The sequence below is a fragment of the Centruroides sculpturatus genome, unplaced genomic scaffold (assembly GCF_000671375.1).
Source record: "Centruroides sculpturatus isolate CEXI.00-Female unplaced genomic scaffold, Cexi_2.0 scaffold431, whole genome shotgun sequence".
In the NCBI taxonomy this organism is placed as follows: domain Eukaryota; kingdom Metazoa; phylum Arthropoda; class Arachnida; order Scorpiones; family Buthidae; genus Centruroides; species Centruroides sculpturatus.
Genome location: NW_019384619.1, coordinates 344114 through 361293, shown reverse-complemented (window position 1 = coordinate 361293; position 17180 = coordinate 344114). Strand labels below are relative to the sequence as shown.

At 33.2% G+C, this 17180-nt stretch overlaps 1 protein-coding gene across 6 annotated transcripts in view; it reads left to right on the top strand.

Annotated features, from left to right (window-relative positions):
* The window catches only part of LOC111625428 (titin-like), a 100256-nt gene that overhangs the window by 36736 nt on the left and 46340 nt on the right, over positions 1 to 17180 (top strand). For all 6 annotated transcript variants that reach the window (XM_023368575.1, XM_023368573.1, XM_023368570.1 and 3 more), the window contains one exon: positions 7648 to 7799. In XM_023368575.1, the coding sequence (XP_023224343.1) occupies positions 7648 to 7799 (152 nt within the window). The remainder of the gene's footprint in view (positions 1 to 7647; positions 7800 to 17180) is intronic.

Here is a 17180-nt window from a genome sequence, read left to right as displayed (position 1 = left end):
TACAAAAAAATACATTATTAATAAAGTATATTAGTATATCCCAATAATAGTATATTAATATATCCCATGTTTAAATTTTTCTCCATTGTGTGTTGCTTTGTGTTGAATTTTCATTGATGTTAAGCCTAACAAAAATTTTTATAATAATAATCATGGCTATTGTACCATTAAAATTATTTCTGTATTTTGTACAAACAAAATAAATATATTGAAAAATATAAAAACAGAAAAAAATATTATACTTTAGAAGTTAATCTAGTATCAAAAATGTTCGATTTGGCACAACACAGTCTGACTGGAACACTTTCAGTTAGCTGACGTTTTGGTTGATTGGCATTTGGATAATTGACGCTCTACTGTATTTAAAAATTTTTTTAAATATAACAATTTTATAATGGACTAGTACAGTACATACACACACAATTTGTCAATTTATTGCATTATTGGCCAGTTAAATTCATGAATTTAGCTTTATATATATCCTTATTTAGAACTAAGCATTCATACTGTATAAATTTCAATGTAAAGTGTGACTCACATGTTGACATTTTTATAACTGGTTGTGATCAGTTAATCTTATTGATCATTTCATTCTGAGATGGAAAGAATATAACTCTGATAGAAATGATGAACAAGAGAAAGCTAAAGATTTTGCTGATGGTAGAAAAGATATTTGTCACAAAGACCATAAAGGAAAACAAAAAGAAAAAAATCAGAAATTACAAAAGAATTTTGACATTCTATTGAATACTCTTTCTATGTATCTGAAAAACAGAGGATATTTTGGAAAGATGTAATGAACAAAGTCAGACAATAGAAAACAAAGCATAAATGTTCTGGATATTGAGAAGTTCAAGAATATTACTGTCAATGGAAAATTTCAAGTAAAAGCTTAATAATATGAATAACAGCTAGAATATATAGAATTCAAAGCAAGCAGAGGATGGCTAGATAAATTTAAGAGGCATGGAATAGTTTTCAGTAAGGGGCCGTCCATAAATTACGTAAGGGCAATTTCAAGCATTCTAGACCCCCACCCACCCCTGTGTAAGAAACTGTAATATTTTCTTTGATCCCCCTTTCCTATCTTACGTAATATTTTGGCATAATTTTATAGAAAGATTTTAACCAAAAAAAATTTTTTTATGAAACCCTAAAAACCTTAGGTCCAAAATATATAATTATTAATTAGTTAATTAATGTGTACTATTATTTATAAAAGACTTTGTGAACAAATTTAAAAATGTAAAAATTTAATGAATTTGAATGAACAATTTATTTTAAGAACTTTATTTTTTAATTATCAACAATCTTTTCATTATTATTAATCAACGTCATAATATTCACTTTTATATTAATTTTAATTTTCACAAAAGACGCAAAAACTTCGCCAGATCAACTAGCTAGTGCACGTGTAAACAGAAACGTCATACAAAATAAAACAAGAGAGAATAGAGAGAAATCACATTCTGTTGCCATATTGATTACATCTTGGCTAAGGTCAAGAAAATAAACTACATGCTGCTAAAATGTGCTAGGTACACCTGGGGACTAAATAATAAAGCTTATAAAACCTTATATAATGGAGCAATACAACCAATGCTATTTTATGCGGCCTCTGGCTGTGATCATGTAACTAGTAAAAATTCAGTAGCAAATAAATTACTCTCCATTCAAAGCCAGTTTGCCATCAGAATTTCAAAGTGCTGCAGAACTGTTTTTACTAATGCCTCTCTGATACTAGCGGAGCTCCTTCCTTTGCCACTATGTATTGTAGAAAAGGTTTTAAACTACTACATCAGAACTACAAATATCAAGGCTCAACAGCGGTCTCTACTCCTATCTTTGGCTGTTCATATGCTACCACATTACAATTACCCTACTATCTCTGATCATCATCCTGTAAATGAGGTTATTTGGTGTCATCTGCTTCCTCCATGGATAATCATGCAGACATTAATATCTACACAGATGGGTCCAAAAGCTCCCTTCTTGCTGGCTCAAGTATCTGTACCTTCCTCCAAACTGACATATTTTGTTAAAAATATGTTAGAAGGTACAGATACCTCCCACATATCTCCATCTATCAAGCTGAAGAAGATGCTGACTACCAAGCTGTCCAGTGGGCCACTTCACTACCAAATAGTGTTTCTCAAACGGGATTCCGGAATCCCGGTTGTTTTTTTAACCTGGGAAATATCCCGGGAAATTTTTCTTATCCTGGGAAATCCTGCATATTTCTTAAAAATTCACTTTTTTTCTTATTTTGTGTTAAGGTTAAGAAATTTTGCAAATAGAAAGCATAATTATCTCATTCACTATCAGAATACATTTGTATTTATTAATTTTAAACCTACCTATTAGTTTTTTTTAAATTTTTGCTCGTTATGGCATGTCACAAATGGTCGATAATCAATATGTAGCTTATTTGTGGCAAGACACTGAAAATTCTTTACTTGTCAGAACCTGTAATATATGGAATAATTGTGCTTGCGCTGTCTTAATTTTTAACCATGCCCAGTAGCTTCAATAAATGCGTAACGCCAGATTGTGCAAATTGGGCAAAGATACAAATGAGTATAAAGTCTGCAAGTATGAAGTTTTTCTTCATAAACATGATTATTAAAGCCAAACGAATTGCCGAATTATTGAGCTGTAAGCTTGATGCCACTATTAAAGCAGCCGAGGTAGACAAATCAAAAATACTAGAGAGCAAAAGAAGTACTACAATCTGGAAAACAAACTTGAAATCTTCCAGACTACAGGTGAAAAAACACATAATATCTGTCTTCTCTTAAATGCATTAAACACTATTCCAGTCACATCAATTGAATCGGAAAGGGCATTCTCAGTAGTAAGACTTTCATTACTAAAATAAGAATTAGAGTGAGTGATTGGAGTATTGATCATCTTTGCTTTTTAAAACCTTATAAAAGTTGTATTATATTTTATTTAAAAAACGAAAATTACCTTCTAAGTTATAAGTTTGATCTAAGTTCAATTTTTAATTTTTAACTCAATTCAAAGCATTTTTGTTGTTGTTGTTGTATGCAGTTTCTAGCAAACTTTAATAAATTTTTTTCTATTTGTGAAAATTTCTACGTAATTCAAAGATAATTTATATTATATATCTTACACAGCATTATTAGTATGATTTTGAATGATACAGAACTTTAAAATTACTTTAAAAAATGAAAAATAATTATATAATTTAATTTCAAGATATTTTGTATACCTTAAAAATAATTGATTTTATCCCGGGATCCCGGGAAACAGTTCACTTTTATCCCGGAATTCCGGGACAAGCAAAAGACCGAGAAATGAGAAACCCTACTACCAAACAAAACTCTCTATCAACATTTACGGTGATTCTCAGTCTGTCATAAAAGCTCTATTAAATCCCAATTGCAATAGCAATAAAATCACATATATTCAGCACCATATTAAAAATCATGTAAATAAGATAACTTCTATATTTGTTCCTGGCCATACTGGCATACTAGGAAAGCCTACTTTGAGGCTAAGTCAGCTGCAAAGGACACTGATTTGGACTACACTCATCCCTCTCTTATATAGCAGCCTTAAAAATTATATTCATGACAATGCTATACAAAAGTGGAATCAGTAAAAGTAGTTTAGCAGTAAAACTAGTAGAATAACAAGACTTTATTTTCCTAGTGTTGAATGTACGTTCTCATCACCACTTAGAGATTTAACATTTGCTACTGCTCAACTACTTACTGAGCATGGTAATTTTATCAATAGAAGCTACCTGGCAGAAACTGCTTCTTGTTTTGCTCCACAGAAAACCTAGACACTGTCGACCATATGATCTATCATTGTTCAATTTACGATCAAGATAGACTTATTCTGAAATTAGAAATTTTTACACTTGGTTTCAGGTGGCCATGTCCACTCGATAAGCTTGTTCAGAAACCACTGTTTTATGCTTTTTACAATTATGTTAAAAAAATATGAAGAAGAGACTATAATTTCACATTTTAGTTTTCACTAAAAGCTGAATACTAATTTTATGTTTACTTTGTATCATGTATTTTGGTTTATGTATTCTTAGTGTTATTCACCCATAGGAGTGGTGCACTTATTCTAATAAAAAACAAGAGAGAAACCACCACATGGCCTTTCTCCTATGACAAAAAATGTATAGAGTGTGAATCTGCTAGCATTTCCTGCGTTTCTTTATGCAGTGAGAGTGTAGCGAAATGATGTCATGAGCAGTGTTTGCCAATTAGAAACCAGTTTCAGTGTGTTTGCTGTAAAGTGCTTCTTGAGTGCTGCATAAAGAAACGTGGCTGTTATTACTCTATCACATCACACAAGACAATAAGCATTCTTAATAGAATCCGCCAAATTGAAGTCAAATTCTAAATGCCACCACTTAATGAAATCAAAAAATAAAAATAAGAATATTACTTAAGACTAGATCTATTACCCCCACTCTTGAGTAAGAAATCCTTAACCCCCGCCCACCCCAAAATACCTACGTAATTTATGGATGGCCCCTAAAATCTGTAGTGAAAGTTCAGAAATGCAAGAGGGAGATTGCACAAAATGGTTGAAAAGCTTACCAAAAATTGTAAAAAGCTTTATCCCGTATATTTTTAATGCAGATGAAAAAGATATATTTAGTGATTGCAAATTTACCAGCTTCTTATTACTGATAAATGCAAAATTTTCAAAATGTTACTGCTTTATCAGTAAATTATTGGTAATTTTTACTTTTCTGTCTGTTATATATAACAGAGGGAAAATATGAGGATTGGTAAAAAAAATGACCCCCCAGATATTTACAATTTTGGACTCAGGCTTTGAAATGTCGAGAAATGCAAAAAAATCTGGGGTTTTTTCTGTATGTATGGATGTAAGTGTCTGTGTTGGGACATGATTTTGTTTGTCCTCTTTGAAGCTTACTTAATAACTCCTATGCTATTTGTCAAAAATCTAAAATTTTGTAAGGAGGCTTGTTTATTAGGGGGATTGATGCTATTAAATTTTGGTGGTTAAAGGTCAATGGGATGGAAAGATAAAGGGATTGTGTGTATATCAAGTAGGGTCAGACTTAATGATGATTTTACTCATTATTAGCATTTACAATTTTTTATAAAACCCATCTTCACCCTCAAAATTAAGCTTTTTGTTATTTTATAACAGTTAAAAATAAAATATCATAACAGATGGCACAACCAAATGTTGCTGGGAAAGTTCAGCAATTTGTTGCAGGATTTTTAAATTTTGAATCCAAATGTTAATTTAGTGTTCTAGTGATTGTTTAGTTGCCAACTCATCAGTGAGTTGACAACTAAACAATCTTTAGTGCTCTATGACCAATTGAATTCCCTTTATCATATTTTGAAAAGCAAAACTTTTGTTGTTTGTGAAATAGAGCATGCTGTGCTTTTTTAGTTTCTATGATTAAATAAATATCTTTCACTTTGTCAACTAAAATCACTATTGCACTTAAAGCAGAAACAGCTCATGACAGCACTGTGGAACTGCATCTTTAACAAAAATAAAATCTCAAAAAATTAATATTTTCATCTAAGCCTGCACTGATCAAAACACATGAAATCAAAATGATTCTCTTAGGATTATATGCTGCATGCTCTCTGTGACAGCATCCCAACATTCAACATTAGATAGACATGAGCTGCAACTGGTTAAGTGAAAACAAATTGCAAAACTGTCCAGCATAGTGCTGTAAAATATGATACTTTAAAAATTTGAAAAAACTATAAATACTAATTTATAAGATAAATGATATATACTATTTTTATGGTTTAAATAAAAACATTTGACACTTGTGTTTTTCATGCATATTTATATTTTTATGTATTAAAAGTTTTGCAGATAAATATTTGGCTTAAAAATTTATTACCAATTGTGGCTTGGTATCTAATATGGATACTCTCACAGGAGGATGTGTGGCACACAACTAATAAAATTGTTTTGATTTTGTAAAATATTTTGATTAATCTGGTTTGATAAAACATTAATTCTAACATTGTATAATAATTTACATAATTACAATATAATAAAAGTCAAGACATTTTTTGTGATTTTATTTTTCTTTGAGGATGCTGTAGTTTTGCAGTGCTTCTCATGAGCTGTTGCTTATTGCATGTCTATGAATTTTTATCAAATTTACCAGTAAAAATATCAAATTATTAGTAAATTAACCAATGCATTTTTTACCTGATTACTGCTAAACTGTTTACTGGTAATGCAATCCATAGGTGTTTTTTTATTTAAATATCTGCCAGACAGAACAATGATGATCAAAGATGATTCTATATAAAGGAGATTGAAAACAAAAACCTGTAATTCTTCTTCTGGGAGCAAACATGGCAGATAATGAAAAGCTGCCATTGTTGTTAATTGGAAAATCTTTAAAGCCTCATGTTTCTGAAATGTCAATACAATATGCCAGCAAATAAGAAAACATTGATGTCAACGCTTTGGTGTTTGATTATATTTGTAAGTAAACTGCTGAGGAAGTGAGAGTAGTTATAAGAGTTTGGATTGAACCTGTCAAATGCAATATGAATAATTAACAAAGTTTTGAATGAAGTTCAACAAAGTACCATTGTCACCAAATCAACAAATTGGGTCACAATTTTACGATGCTTTGAATAAATTGGAATTTTTATCAGAATCCATCAACTATATCAAAGAAGACTGACTAATCTCATTATAGCAATAAGTGATGAAAAAATGTTGTTCAGAGATTTTGTCAACAATGACCTAGACACTTATCTGAAGACATCATTGCTGAAGTAAAGAATTAAGTGCAAGAAACAAGCAACACACAGCATAGAACTTTAAACCACTCCAGTAAAAACTTTTTCTGTTTGAATGTATTCAAAATGTTTGTAATGCTGTTTTTTATACATTCCAATTTGGAATGTCAGATGAAAGAATATCTTTCTCAGAGATTAAAAATGTTTCTCCATAATTTACTTTCATTAAAGTGTTTACTGGAGTGGTTTAAGGTTCTATGCTGCATGTTTCATATATTGTGACTCCAGTCTATTGAAGATTAAAATGTTGCAAGATACAATCAATGAAGACAAGGAAGAAATATTGTAAATCCTATCAAGCCAAATATCCTGCTATCCTTACATATAGAGAAACCAGAAAAGCTTTCAAGCTTTTAACAAGATTTTTAGAAAATACATCATTTATAAAACAAGATGCTTTAGATGTGGTTGATTGCATTGAAAACATTGTTGAGAAAGATGCAATGAATCATTGACAAGGAGCCTCTGTTATGAGACTTTTTCATTAATAATGTCAATTTTTTGTTATTTTGTTTAATATGTAGAATAAAAGAATTATAATGTTTATAAGTCCAACTCCTATATTGTTTATTTCCATATTTACACTTTCATTAAAACAATGGTGGTCTTTGTAAATGTAAAATGCTTCTCTCTTCCTCTTCAGTTATTGAATCTACTGTATTATTCTGGTTTGTTTTATTTATGTGTAAATTTATAGAAATTGCAATATAAAAGAATCTTCATAGAGGCAGTTATTCTAGGATTTCTGAACAAATTTTATGTAAATTGAGAAGAAATAATGATTATTTTTTACACTCTATTCTAATATGTGAATTTTTATATTTTCTAGGATTATCGTGCTTGCATTAAAAAAGCCAATGAAGAAAGAGGTGGAACCATAATATCAGAAGAAATGATAAATTGTTTCCTTGGTTATTTTCCTCAGTTGCAAACTTTGAATCAGAATCTGTTGAATGATTTGAAAGATAGAATTGAACATTGGTGAGTTTGTTTAATTTTTGAAATAATTAATTTGCTTTTATAAATGAAATAAATTACAATATTAGTGAGTTTGTGCAATGGTATTTTCCATTGTGCTTAAAAGTTTGTAAATAGTATAACATTAAACATTATAGATGGCATTTATGGGAGAACTTATTATACTTATATTTCATTTTGACATGAGACTACAGTAGATCATCAATTATCCGACTCAATTGGGGACTCGGGTTGGTCGGATAACCAAAAAGAATGAAAAAAAATTACATTATTAGTATAGTATATTAGTATATCCCATGTAATTAGTATATTATTATATTGCTATTAACCTACTTTGCATTGAATTTTCATCAATGTTAAGCCTAACAAAATTTTTTTAAAAATAATAATCGTCGCTATTGTATCATTAAAAATTATTTTTAAATTATTTTATTGCTCACAAAACAAACAACCATTCATAATTAGAAAATTAAGTCTCGTTTAAATACTGGCCTCCCTTTCATGGTCGAGCCAATGTTGCCAGCTAAAGCACACAAAAATTTAACAAAAATAATATTAAAGTAGCCAGGACATAGCCAAATATTGTCCACATCACTAATGGACATTTGAAATTTGCCGACTAGAACGGTCGGTTAACTAATGTGACGGTTAATCGGGGGTCGGATAATCGATGCTCTACTGTATTGACATATGACAGTTGTAACTTCAAGAAGTAAATAACATAACAAAATGAAATTGTTGACAGAAATATTCTAATAATCAAATCTGAACACTTCACAAACCTTGGAAATCTTGGATCTAAAACTTGCTATTATTTTAATTTTTAAATTTCTGTATAATACGTTGGCAATAGCTATATTATATAATGATTGGCTATTTCTGAAAATAAGTTGACTATTTTATTATATAATATAAATCATTATCAGTCATATGATTTGATTTATGAAGCAAATTTTTTACATAAATTAACATTTAAAAAAATATTTAGTTATTATCGGTCAGTTATTGTTATTAGTTAAGGCAGTCCCAAAGTGTGTTCATTAAGTGGAATTTACTGTACTGTCATTTTCAGTTTTATTAATATTTTATTTAAAATAAATATTGTAATTTCTAGATTTTTAAAGATAAACTATGATATTAATGTTGCCTATGATTTAAAAATACCCAAAGATTTTCTTGTGTGCTTGGCAAATATATGACTCAGTAACAAGAGGTAATTAGCAATTTGTAGAAAGAAAGAGACAATTTGAATTTATTGCAAATTTTTAATTAATCAGAATGTAGAAAATTACGAATTGGTATTAATTAGGAAGCCAAAATTGTCTACGTGAAATTCATTAAGTCAGTACAAATCACAAAAAAAATCATAAAACCCAATAAATTTGTAAAGCCAAACAACCACTGGATTACATTGGGTTACTTTTCTGTGATTATACAGTGGAACCTCACTTTACGAGCATAATTTGTTCAGAATCTTACTCGTAATGCAAAACACTCATTAAGCAAAACAATTTTTCCCATATAAATTAATGTAAAATATGATAATGCATTCCACACCGAAAAAATACTCAAATATTTTATGTATAACATTTATTCAAAGAAAATTATANCCATCTTCTAGAAGATGCCTAGTTGCCATCTCTTATTAAATTTAATAATTAAATTAATATTTAATGAGAGACAGCATTTAACACCTCCCTCTAGTAATAAATTTTTTAGTAATTAATTAATATAATTGCAGAAAAGTAGCCTGATTTAATCTGGTGGTGGTTTCACTTTACATTACAAATCATTTTGACTCATCTGCTTTATAGGTTGTTGGCCAGAAAGGGCAGAAGATACACTTTGTTGAAGTGTCCAGTTTATTACAAATAACTGTATGAAATAGTTGTTGGCATTGTTCTCTTTATGTTTCTTTGAAAATTTATTTGTTTCATTTATTAGGAACAGGATTTAAATGGTAGTGGATTAATTGTGATGACATTTTTCCCATTCATTGCAGTTAATTGAAAGTTCTACTGTAATTCTAAAGATTTACTTAAATATAAATGGCCAAAATAAAGTGAAGCAAAAATTTATAACAGTATTTTTATAATTAATTATATTATTTATGAATTAAGTAAATATCTTACTTGTAATCAAATAAATATTTCTAAAATTACCAAATGAATTGTTTTCTAATTTTAGTTTTTAAATATGTATCTTAAGTTATTTTTATGAATTATAAATAATTGAAGCAGAGCATTAATGAAGTTTCTTCTGTGAGGCTTACAGAATTGTGTTCATTCTTAAAATCCATTCAATAGATTTTGATTAAACTTTGCCATTTTCCATTAATTGCAATGGCAAATCCAAAAATGCAATAAAAATGGGGTCTATGATTTCATTTTCGAGATATAAGGTTGTTTCACAAGTGCACATGATAAAGCAATATCACCTGAATCGCACAACTTTGTTCATGTGATGTTTCACAGTCACTAGCACTCTTGTATGGGCTAATAGAATCAAGTTCTTTCTTAAAATTTAATGGACCGATTTTGATAAAACTTTGCCATTTTCCATGAATTGAGACAAGGAATCCAGAAATGTAATGTGGGTCTGTTTAAATGTAAAAATTCCAGCAACAAATTGCTTAACTTTTCTGGCAACATTTAAAATTTTGTTGGCACTATCTGTTACAATATTGCATTATAAAACTGTTTACATTTTTTAATTATTATCATATGGCAAAAAACTTAATTTTGAGGGTAAGGATGGGTTTTAAAAATTTGTAAATGCTAATAATGAGTAAAATTGTTATTAAATTCAACCCTACTTGATACACACAAACTCTTTATCTCCTCACCCCATCAATCTTTAACCACTAAAATTTAATAGCATTAATCCTCTAATAAACAAACCTACTCACAAAATTTCAGAAATTTTTGAAAGCACAAAAGTTATTAAGCTTCAAAGAGGGTAAACAAAATCAAGTCACACAAACACACACACTAACATCCATACATACAGAAAAAAAACTTAACGTTTTTTCATTTCGTGACATTTCAAGGTCCCCTAAGTTCAAAAATGTAAAACTCTTAGGGGGGTCATTTTGTGATCAATTGCCATACTTTCTTAGCTCTGTTATGGATAACAGAGCAGGAAAGTAAAAATAGGAGTTTGTGATTTCGTTTTCGATATACAAAGGTATTACAGTGACAATGTCCATTCTCTCTGAAGTAATGAGTGCAAAAATATCACTTACTAAAACCAATAACCGATATTAAATAATCGTAAAATGTACTGCGAACGTTTTTGGTTCTTTCCCTAGGACCTTTCTCAAGCAGCGTTTCGTCTTTAGAATAACTATGAACGAAGACCCGTAAATAGCGATATTCGAAAAATTATTCTTCTGAACAACATTTCAAAAGTCAAAATTCAACGTTAATGTGAATCACGTGCATTCCCGAATTCCGTAAATAAATATAATAAAAAATAAAAATGTTCGGTATAAAAAATTCCGATGCACGATGTTTATATCCTATTTATGAAACGCATTATTAATGCGTATCTTCTTTCTGTATTAGAGCCTGCCATGCAAGGGATAGGGTAATTTCATCCCTCGAGTTAATAGGTTCAGACGTGTTGTATGCCTTGCAGATCTCCATTTGTTCCAACCATTTGATGTGATCCGTAAATTTAGTGGTAATGAGGAGTTTAGCGTTATCAAAGTCTACCGAAATTTCCGGGTCCGAAGCATACGTGGATAACGAAGTAGTAGCCCTGTTGTGGATGATGTCACTTCTGTGTTCCGCCCATCGGACACCAATCGAACGCTTAGTAGCACCAATGTAGATAAGTTGTCTCTCAAATCTGTGGTCCACGAGGGGAACAGCGTATACCCCTGGCAGCTTATCCTCCTTAGGTTTATCTTTTTCATTGCGTAAAAGCTTAAACATAGACGGACATCTTCTGAACGACAGTCGTAATCCTTGTTTTTTAGCGATTTTTTGGTATAAGGATACGAGGAAGGGGTTGTATGTGACTATTGTGATAGGTAGGTCTTGTTCCATACTATTGGCGGTGGTAGGCCGACGCTGTACTGTCGGGCTAACTTATGGACCATGTTATAGAATCCCTGCTGACCGGCGATGTTAAGTATATAGTTCAATTCTTGAACTAATGCCTCCTGAGTTGAAGAATGGGTGTGGGCCCTCTTAACCAGTGCTTTAAAGGCCGCCATTTTATATCTGAATGGGTCACAGGAGTTCGCTGGGATATACATTGGAAAGTGACAAGCTTTGCGGTATACAGAAGTTTCCAAGGTGTCTCCTCCAAACGTAATGCTCAAATCAAGAAAATGTACCTCCTTATCACTATGTTGTTCCAGCTCTATGGTAAGGTCATACGGATTGTCGTTCATCTGATTAATAAAGTGGGTGATGTCTGGGTCGTTTTTCCACAAAATAATGATGTCGTCTATGTATCGTTTGTATACTAAGATGTTGTGGGAGAAACCAGGAATTGTTTTATCTTCCAGCTGTCTTATTACCAGTTCACAAAGGTCGCCTGAGACTGCACTTCCCATAGGCACTCCTCTGCCCTGCGCATATGTGGTTCCACCGAAATGAAAAATAGAGCTGTAGCAGATCAAATGTGCTAGTTCAAGTACTTGCTGGTGTAACTCCTGGTTATAAACGTTACAGAATAGAAAATCCCTGAGTGCGCAAAAACATAATGGTAATTGGATGGAAGGATATAAAGCACGGAAATCCATAACAGAGATGTACGCAGGCTTTTCGGAGTTTTTGAGGCAAGCTATTAATTCAACCGGATTGGAGATTGTGTATTGGTAATCCTGTAACTTAGGAGAGATGAGATCGTGCATGAATGCTTCCAACTTGCGAGTGGGGGCCGTGGCCTTATCTACCACAGGTCTCAATTTGTGGCCCTGCTTATGCGTTTTAGCAAACGCGAAAAGTTTGGGCGTATCAGGTGCGTCCATTACAATATCCCGCATTCCTAACGTAGAAGCCAGTTTAGAGTTAGAGAAGCGTTTGATCTTATTGTGTAGTTTGTCAATAACGTTGTTTGGTTGTACGACGCATCTCGTATCCTTAATGTATTCTTGCATCTCTTTCTCATACGTGTTCCTTTTCATTAAGACCAACATTTTGGTCTTATCAGCTTTGATGACCGTAATATTATTATCGCGCAGCCATTTAATTGCGCGTGACAGGTCTTCTTTAAAGTAACGTACTTGCGTAGAATCCCTTCGGTTTGTAAGCTTGCAAGAGGCAATCCATCTGTAATACTCCTTTTGCACAGTTGGCATGCCCTGTATCAGCCTTTCAAGGTCAGGTATGCTACTCCTACCAGAAGAGAGACCCTTAAAACGTGCATACCTGACCTTGAAAGGCTGATACAGGGCATGCCAACTGTGCAAAAGGAGTATTACAGATGGATTGCCTCTTGCAAGCTTACAAACCGAAGGGATTCTACGCAAGTACGTTACTTTAAAGAAGACCTGTCACGCGCAATTAAATGGCTGCGCGATAATAATATTACGGTCATCAAAGCTGATAAGACCAAAATGTTGGTCTTAATGAAAAGGAACACGTATGAGAAAGAGATGCAAGAATACATTAAGGATACGAGATGCGTCGTACAACCAAACAACGTTATTGACAAACTACACAATAAGATCAAACGCTTCTCTAACTCTAAACTGGCTTCTACGTTAGGAATGCGGGATATTGTAATGGACGCACCTGATACGCCCAAACTTTTCGCGTTTGCTAAAACGCATAAGCAGGGCCACAAATTGAGACCTGTGGTAGATAAGGCCACGGCCCCCACTCGCAAGTTGGAAGCATTCATGCACGATCTCATCTCTCCTAAGTTACAGGATTACCAATACACAATCTCCAATCCGGTTGAATTAATAGCTTGCCTCAAAAACTCCGAAAAGCCTGCGTACATCTCTGTTATGGATTTCCGTGCTTTATATCCTTCCATCCAATTACCACCATGTTTTTGCGCACTCAGGGATTTTCTATTCCGTAACGTTTATAACCAGGAGTTACACCAGCAAGTACTTGAACTAGCACATTTGATCTGCTACAGCTCTATTTTTCAATTTGGTGGAACCACATATGCGCAGGGCAGAGGAGTGCCTATGGGAAGTGCAGTCTCAGGCGACCTTTGTGAACTGGTAATAAGACAGCTGGAAGATAAAACAATTCCTGGTTTCTCCCACAACATCTTAGTATACAAGCGATACATAGACGACATCATTATTTTGTGGAAAAACGACCCAGACATCACCCACTTTATTAATCAGATGAACGACAATCCGTATGGCCTTACCATAGAGCTGGAACAACATAGTGATAAGGATGTACATTTTCTTGATTTGAGCATTACGTTTGGAGGAGACACCTTGGAAACTTCTGTATACCGCAAAGCTTGTCACTTCCCAATGTATATCCCAGCGAACTCCTGTGACCCATTCAGATATAAAATGGCGGCCTTTAAAGCACTGGTTAAGAGGGCCCACACCCATTCTTCAACTCAGGAGGCATTAGTTCAAGAATTGAACTATATACTTAACATCGCCGGTCAGCAGGGATTCTATAACATGGTCCATAAGTTAGCCCGACATTACAGCGTCGGCCTACCACCGCCACGGACGGGGAATAGTATGGAACAAGACCTACCTATCACAATAGTCACATACAACCCCTTCCTCGTATCCTTATACCAAAAAATCGCTAAAAAACAAGGATTACGACTGTCGTTCAGAAGATGTCCGTCTATGTTTAAGCTTTTACGCAATGAAAAAGATAAACCTAAGGAGGATAAGCTGCCAGGGGTATACGCTGTTCCCCTCGTGGACCACAGATTTGAGAGACAACTTATCTACATTGGTGCTACTAAGCGTTCGATCGGTGTCCGATGGGCGGAACACAAAAGTGACATCATCCACAACAGAGCTACTACTTCGTTATCCACGTATGCTTCGGACCCGGAAATTTCGGTAGACTTTGATAACGCTAAACTCCTCATTACCACTAAATTTACGGATCACATCAAATGGTTGGAACAAATGGAGATCTGCAAGGCATACAAAACGGCTGAACCTATTAACTCGAGGGATGAAATTACCCTATCCCTTGCATGGCAGGCTCTAATACAGAAAGAAGATACGCATTAATAATGCGTTTCATAAATAGGATATAAACATCGTGCATTGGAATTTTTTATACCGAACATTTTTATTTTTTATTATATTTATTTACGGAATTCGGGAATGCACGTGATTCACATTAACGTTGAATTTTGAATTTTGAAATGTTGTTCGGAAGAATAATTTTTCGAATATCGCTATTTACGGGTCTTCGTTCATAGTTATTCTAAAGACGAAACGCTGCTTGAGAAAGGTCCTAGGGAAAGAACCAAAAACGTTCGCAGTACATTTTACGATTATTTAATATCGGTTATTGGTTTTAGTAAGTGATATTTTTATATTAATCCGGTATTGGAAGATTCTTTATAATGAGTGCACTTAATGGAATTTAGACCTAGGGATCAAAAATAAAAACCAAGGCTGTGGAGTCGGAGTCGTGGAGTTTTGGTATTTTAGCTGGAGTAGGAGTCGTCAAAAAATCTGCCGATTCCGACTCCTTTTTACTTCCCAACTTCGTATGTATATAAAACAGATAAGTATTGGAATTGTGTCAAATTTGACCCTCCAGGTTTTTTTGCAAATCTACACGTTTGGAGACCTCTCGAACCCCTCAAAAAGTCAATAAAAATTCAGAGGAAAAATTCGCGTGCGTGTATGTGTTGGTGTCTAATTTGTTTAACTTCTTTATTTTTTGTTCTGAGATATTAAACAACATCTCAGAATGGGTAAAGTTTAAGAAATGAAATGTGCCACTGTGGCTCGCGTATAAAGGGGCATTAAATTAATACTATTCAATTTTGGTTCTTAATTAAAGGTCGACAGAGTGAAGACATAAAAGTGGTCATGTGTCATATCTCTTAATGAATATTTTACTCGTTATTAGCATTCAAAATTAAAAAAAATAAAATAAAACTCATCTCTACCCTCAAAGTAAGCTTTTTTGTCATTTTATAATAGTACAGTAAAACTGGTTAAGATGTTAGAATGGGATATGGGGACACGATTTAGTTCAACCACTTTGACGCTTAATAATTAACTCCTGTGTTAAACCATCTGACTCTGATTCCAACCACTCTGACCACAGAAATTATTAGGCTTCAAACAGAGTAAACGAAATCATGCCATATAGAAAAACATATAGAAAAAACCTTGAATCTTTTGCATATCTCGAAATTTCAAGGTGTCCTGAGTCCAAAAATGTAAAAATTTGGGAAGGATCATTTTTTTGACTAATCGCTACACCTTCCCTCTGTTATATATAACAGACAGAAAAGTAAAAGTTATCGAATACATATATGTATATTACTTAGAGGAGTCTTTTAGCTTTGGAATAAAAAGTTTCTACGTTCTATCTTTATTAGAACTCTATTTATTGAATCTTTTATTCTGAGGTCACGTGATGACATCAGAATTTCCGTGTCTCTTTCGGTAACAAGTCCGCTCCTGATTGGAGTCGCATGGTAAGGAAAAGTCAGAGTCGGTAGATTTTTACGCGACACCACAGCCCTAATAAAAACAGTATTAAGTGTGCCTAACAAAAAATAGTTACGGAAAACTAACAAAACAGAACAAAGCAAGCCATCAATTGCTTTGTTCTTGGATCGTGTCTCCCATGGCCTGCAGGTACGAGGATAGTGTGAGAATTTGGACTCAGGTGTAAATTTTCACACGTTGGTATAGTTTATTTTTATCATTATTTCCTTTTTCTTTTCCTCTCTCGTGAAGTAAAGAGTAGACCTTTTGATACCTCAGTGTACTGCGTCACCTCAAAGGTGACTTTAATCGTCCAAAGAAGGACTCCCCTCACACCAGGGAATCGTTCAATTCTAACGTAAATATAAGGTGCAGATAAGTAGCCAATTAACGTCGACAACCACCTGTTACTGTCTAGAGAGTAAACAAAAGGTCACCGGCGAGGATAAAACAAAACCCCGTGATCACCTCTAAGTCCAAGTGAACCGATGAGAAAGTCAATCTAAATGACCAAATAAGGCAATGATTTTTACTAAGGTGAGGAGACATATTCTGACATGAGTCACCTCATGTCAATAAATCAGGGAGTTTGACAAAGTTATGATGGGAAGATGTCAAATATTGGATGGAAGGGATGACAAGAACATAAACACAGCTGTGCACAAGTCGAGCTGGCGATTGCATCAGATTTTCTTTCCCCATGATTCCCCCTCTGAGATAAGTATAAAAAGGGGTCAAATTTG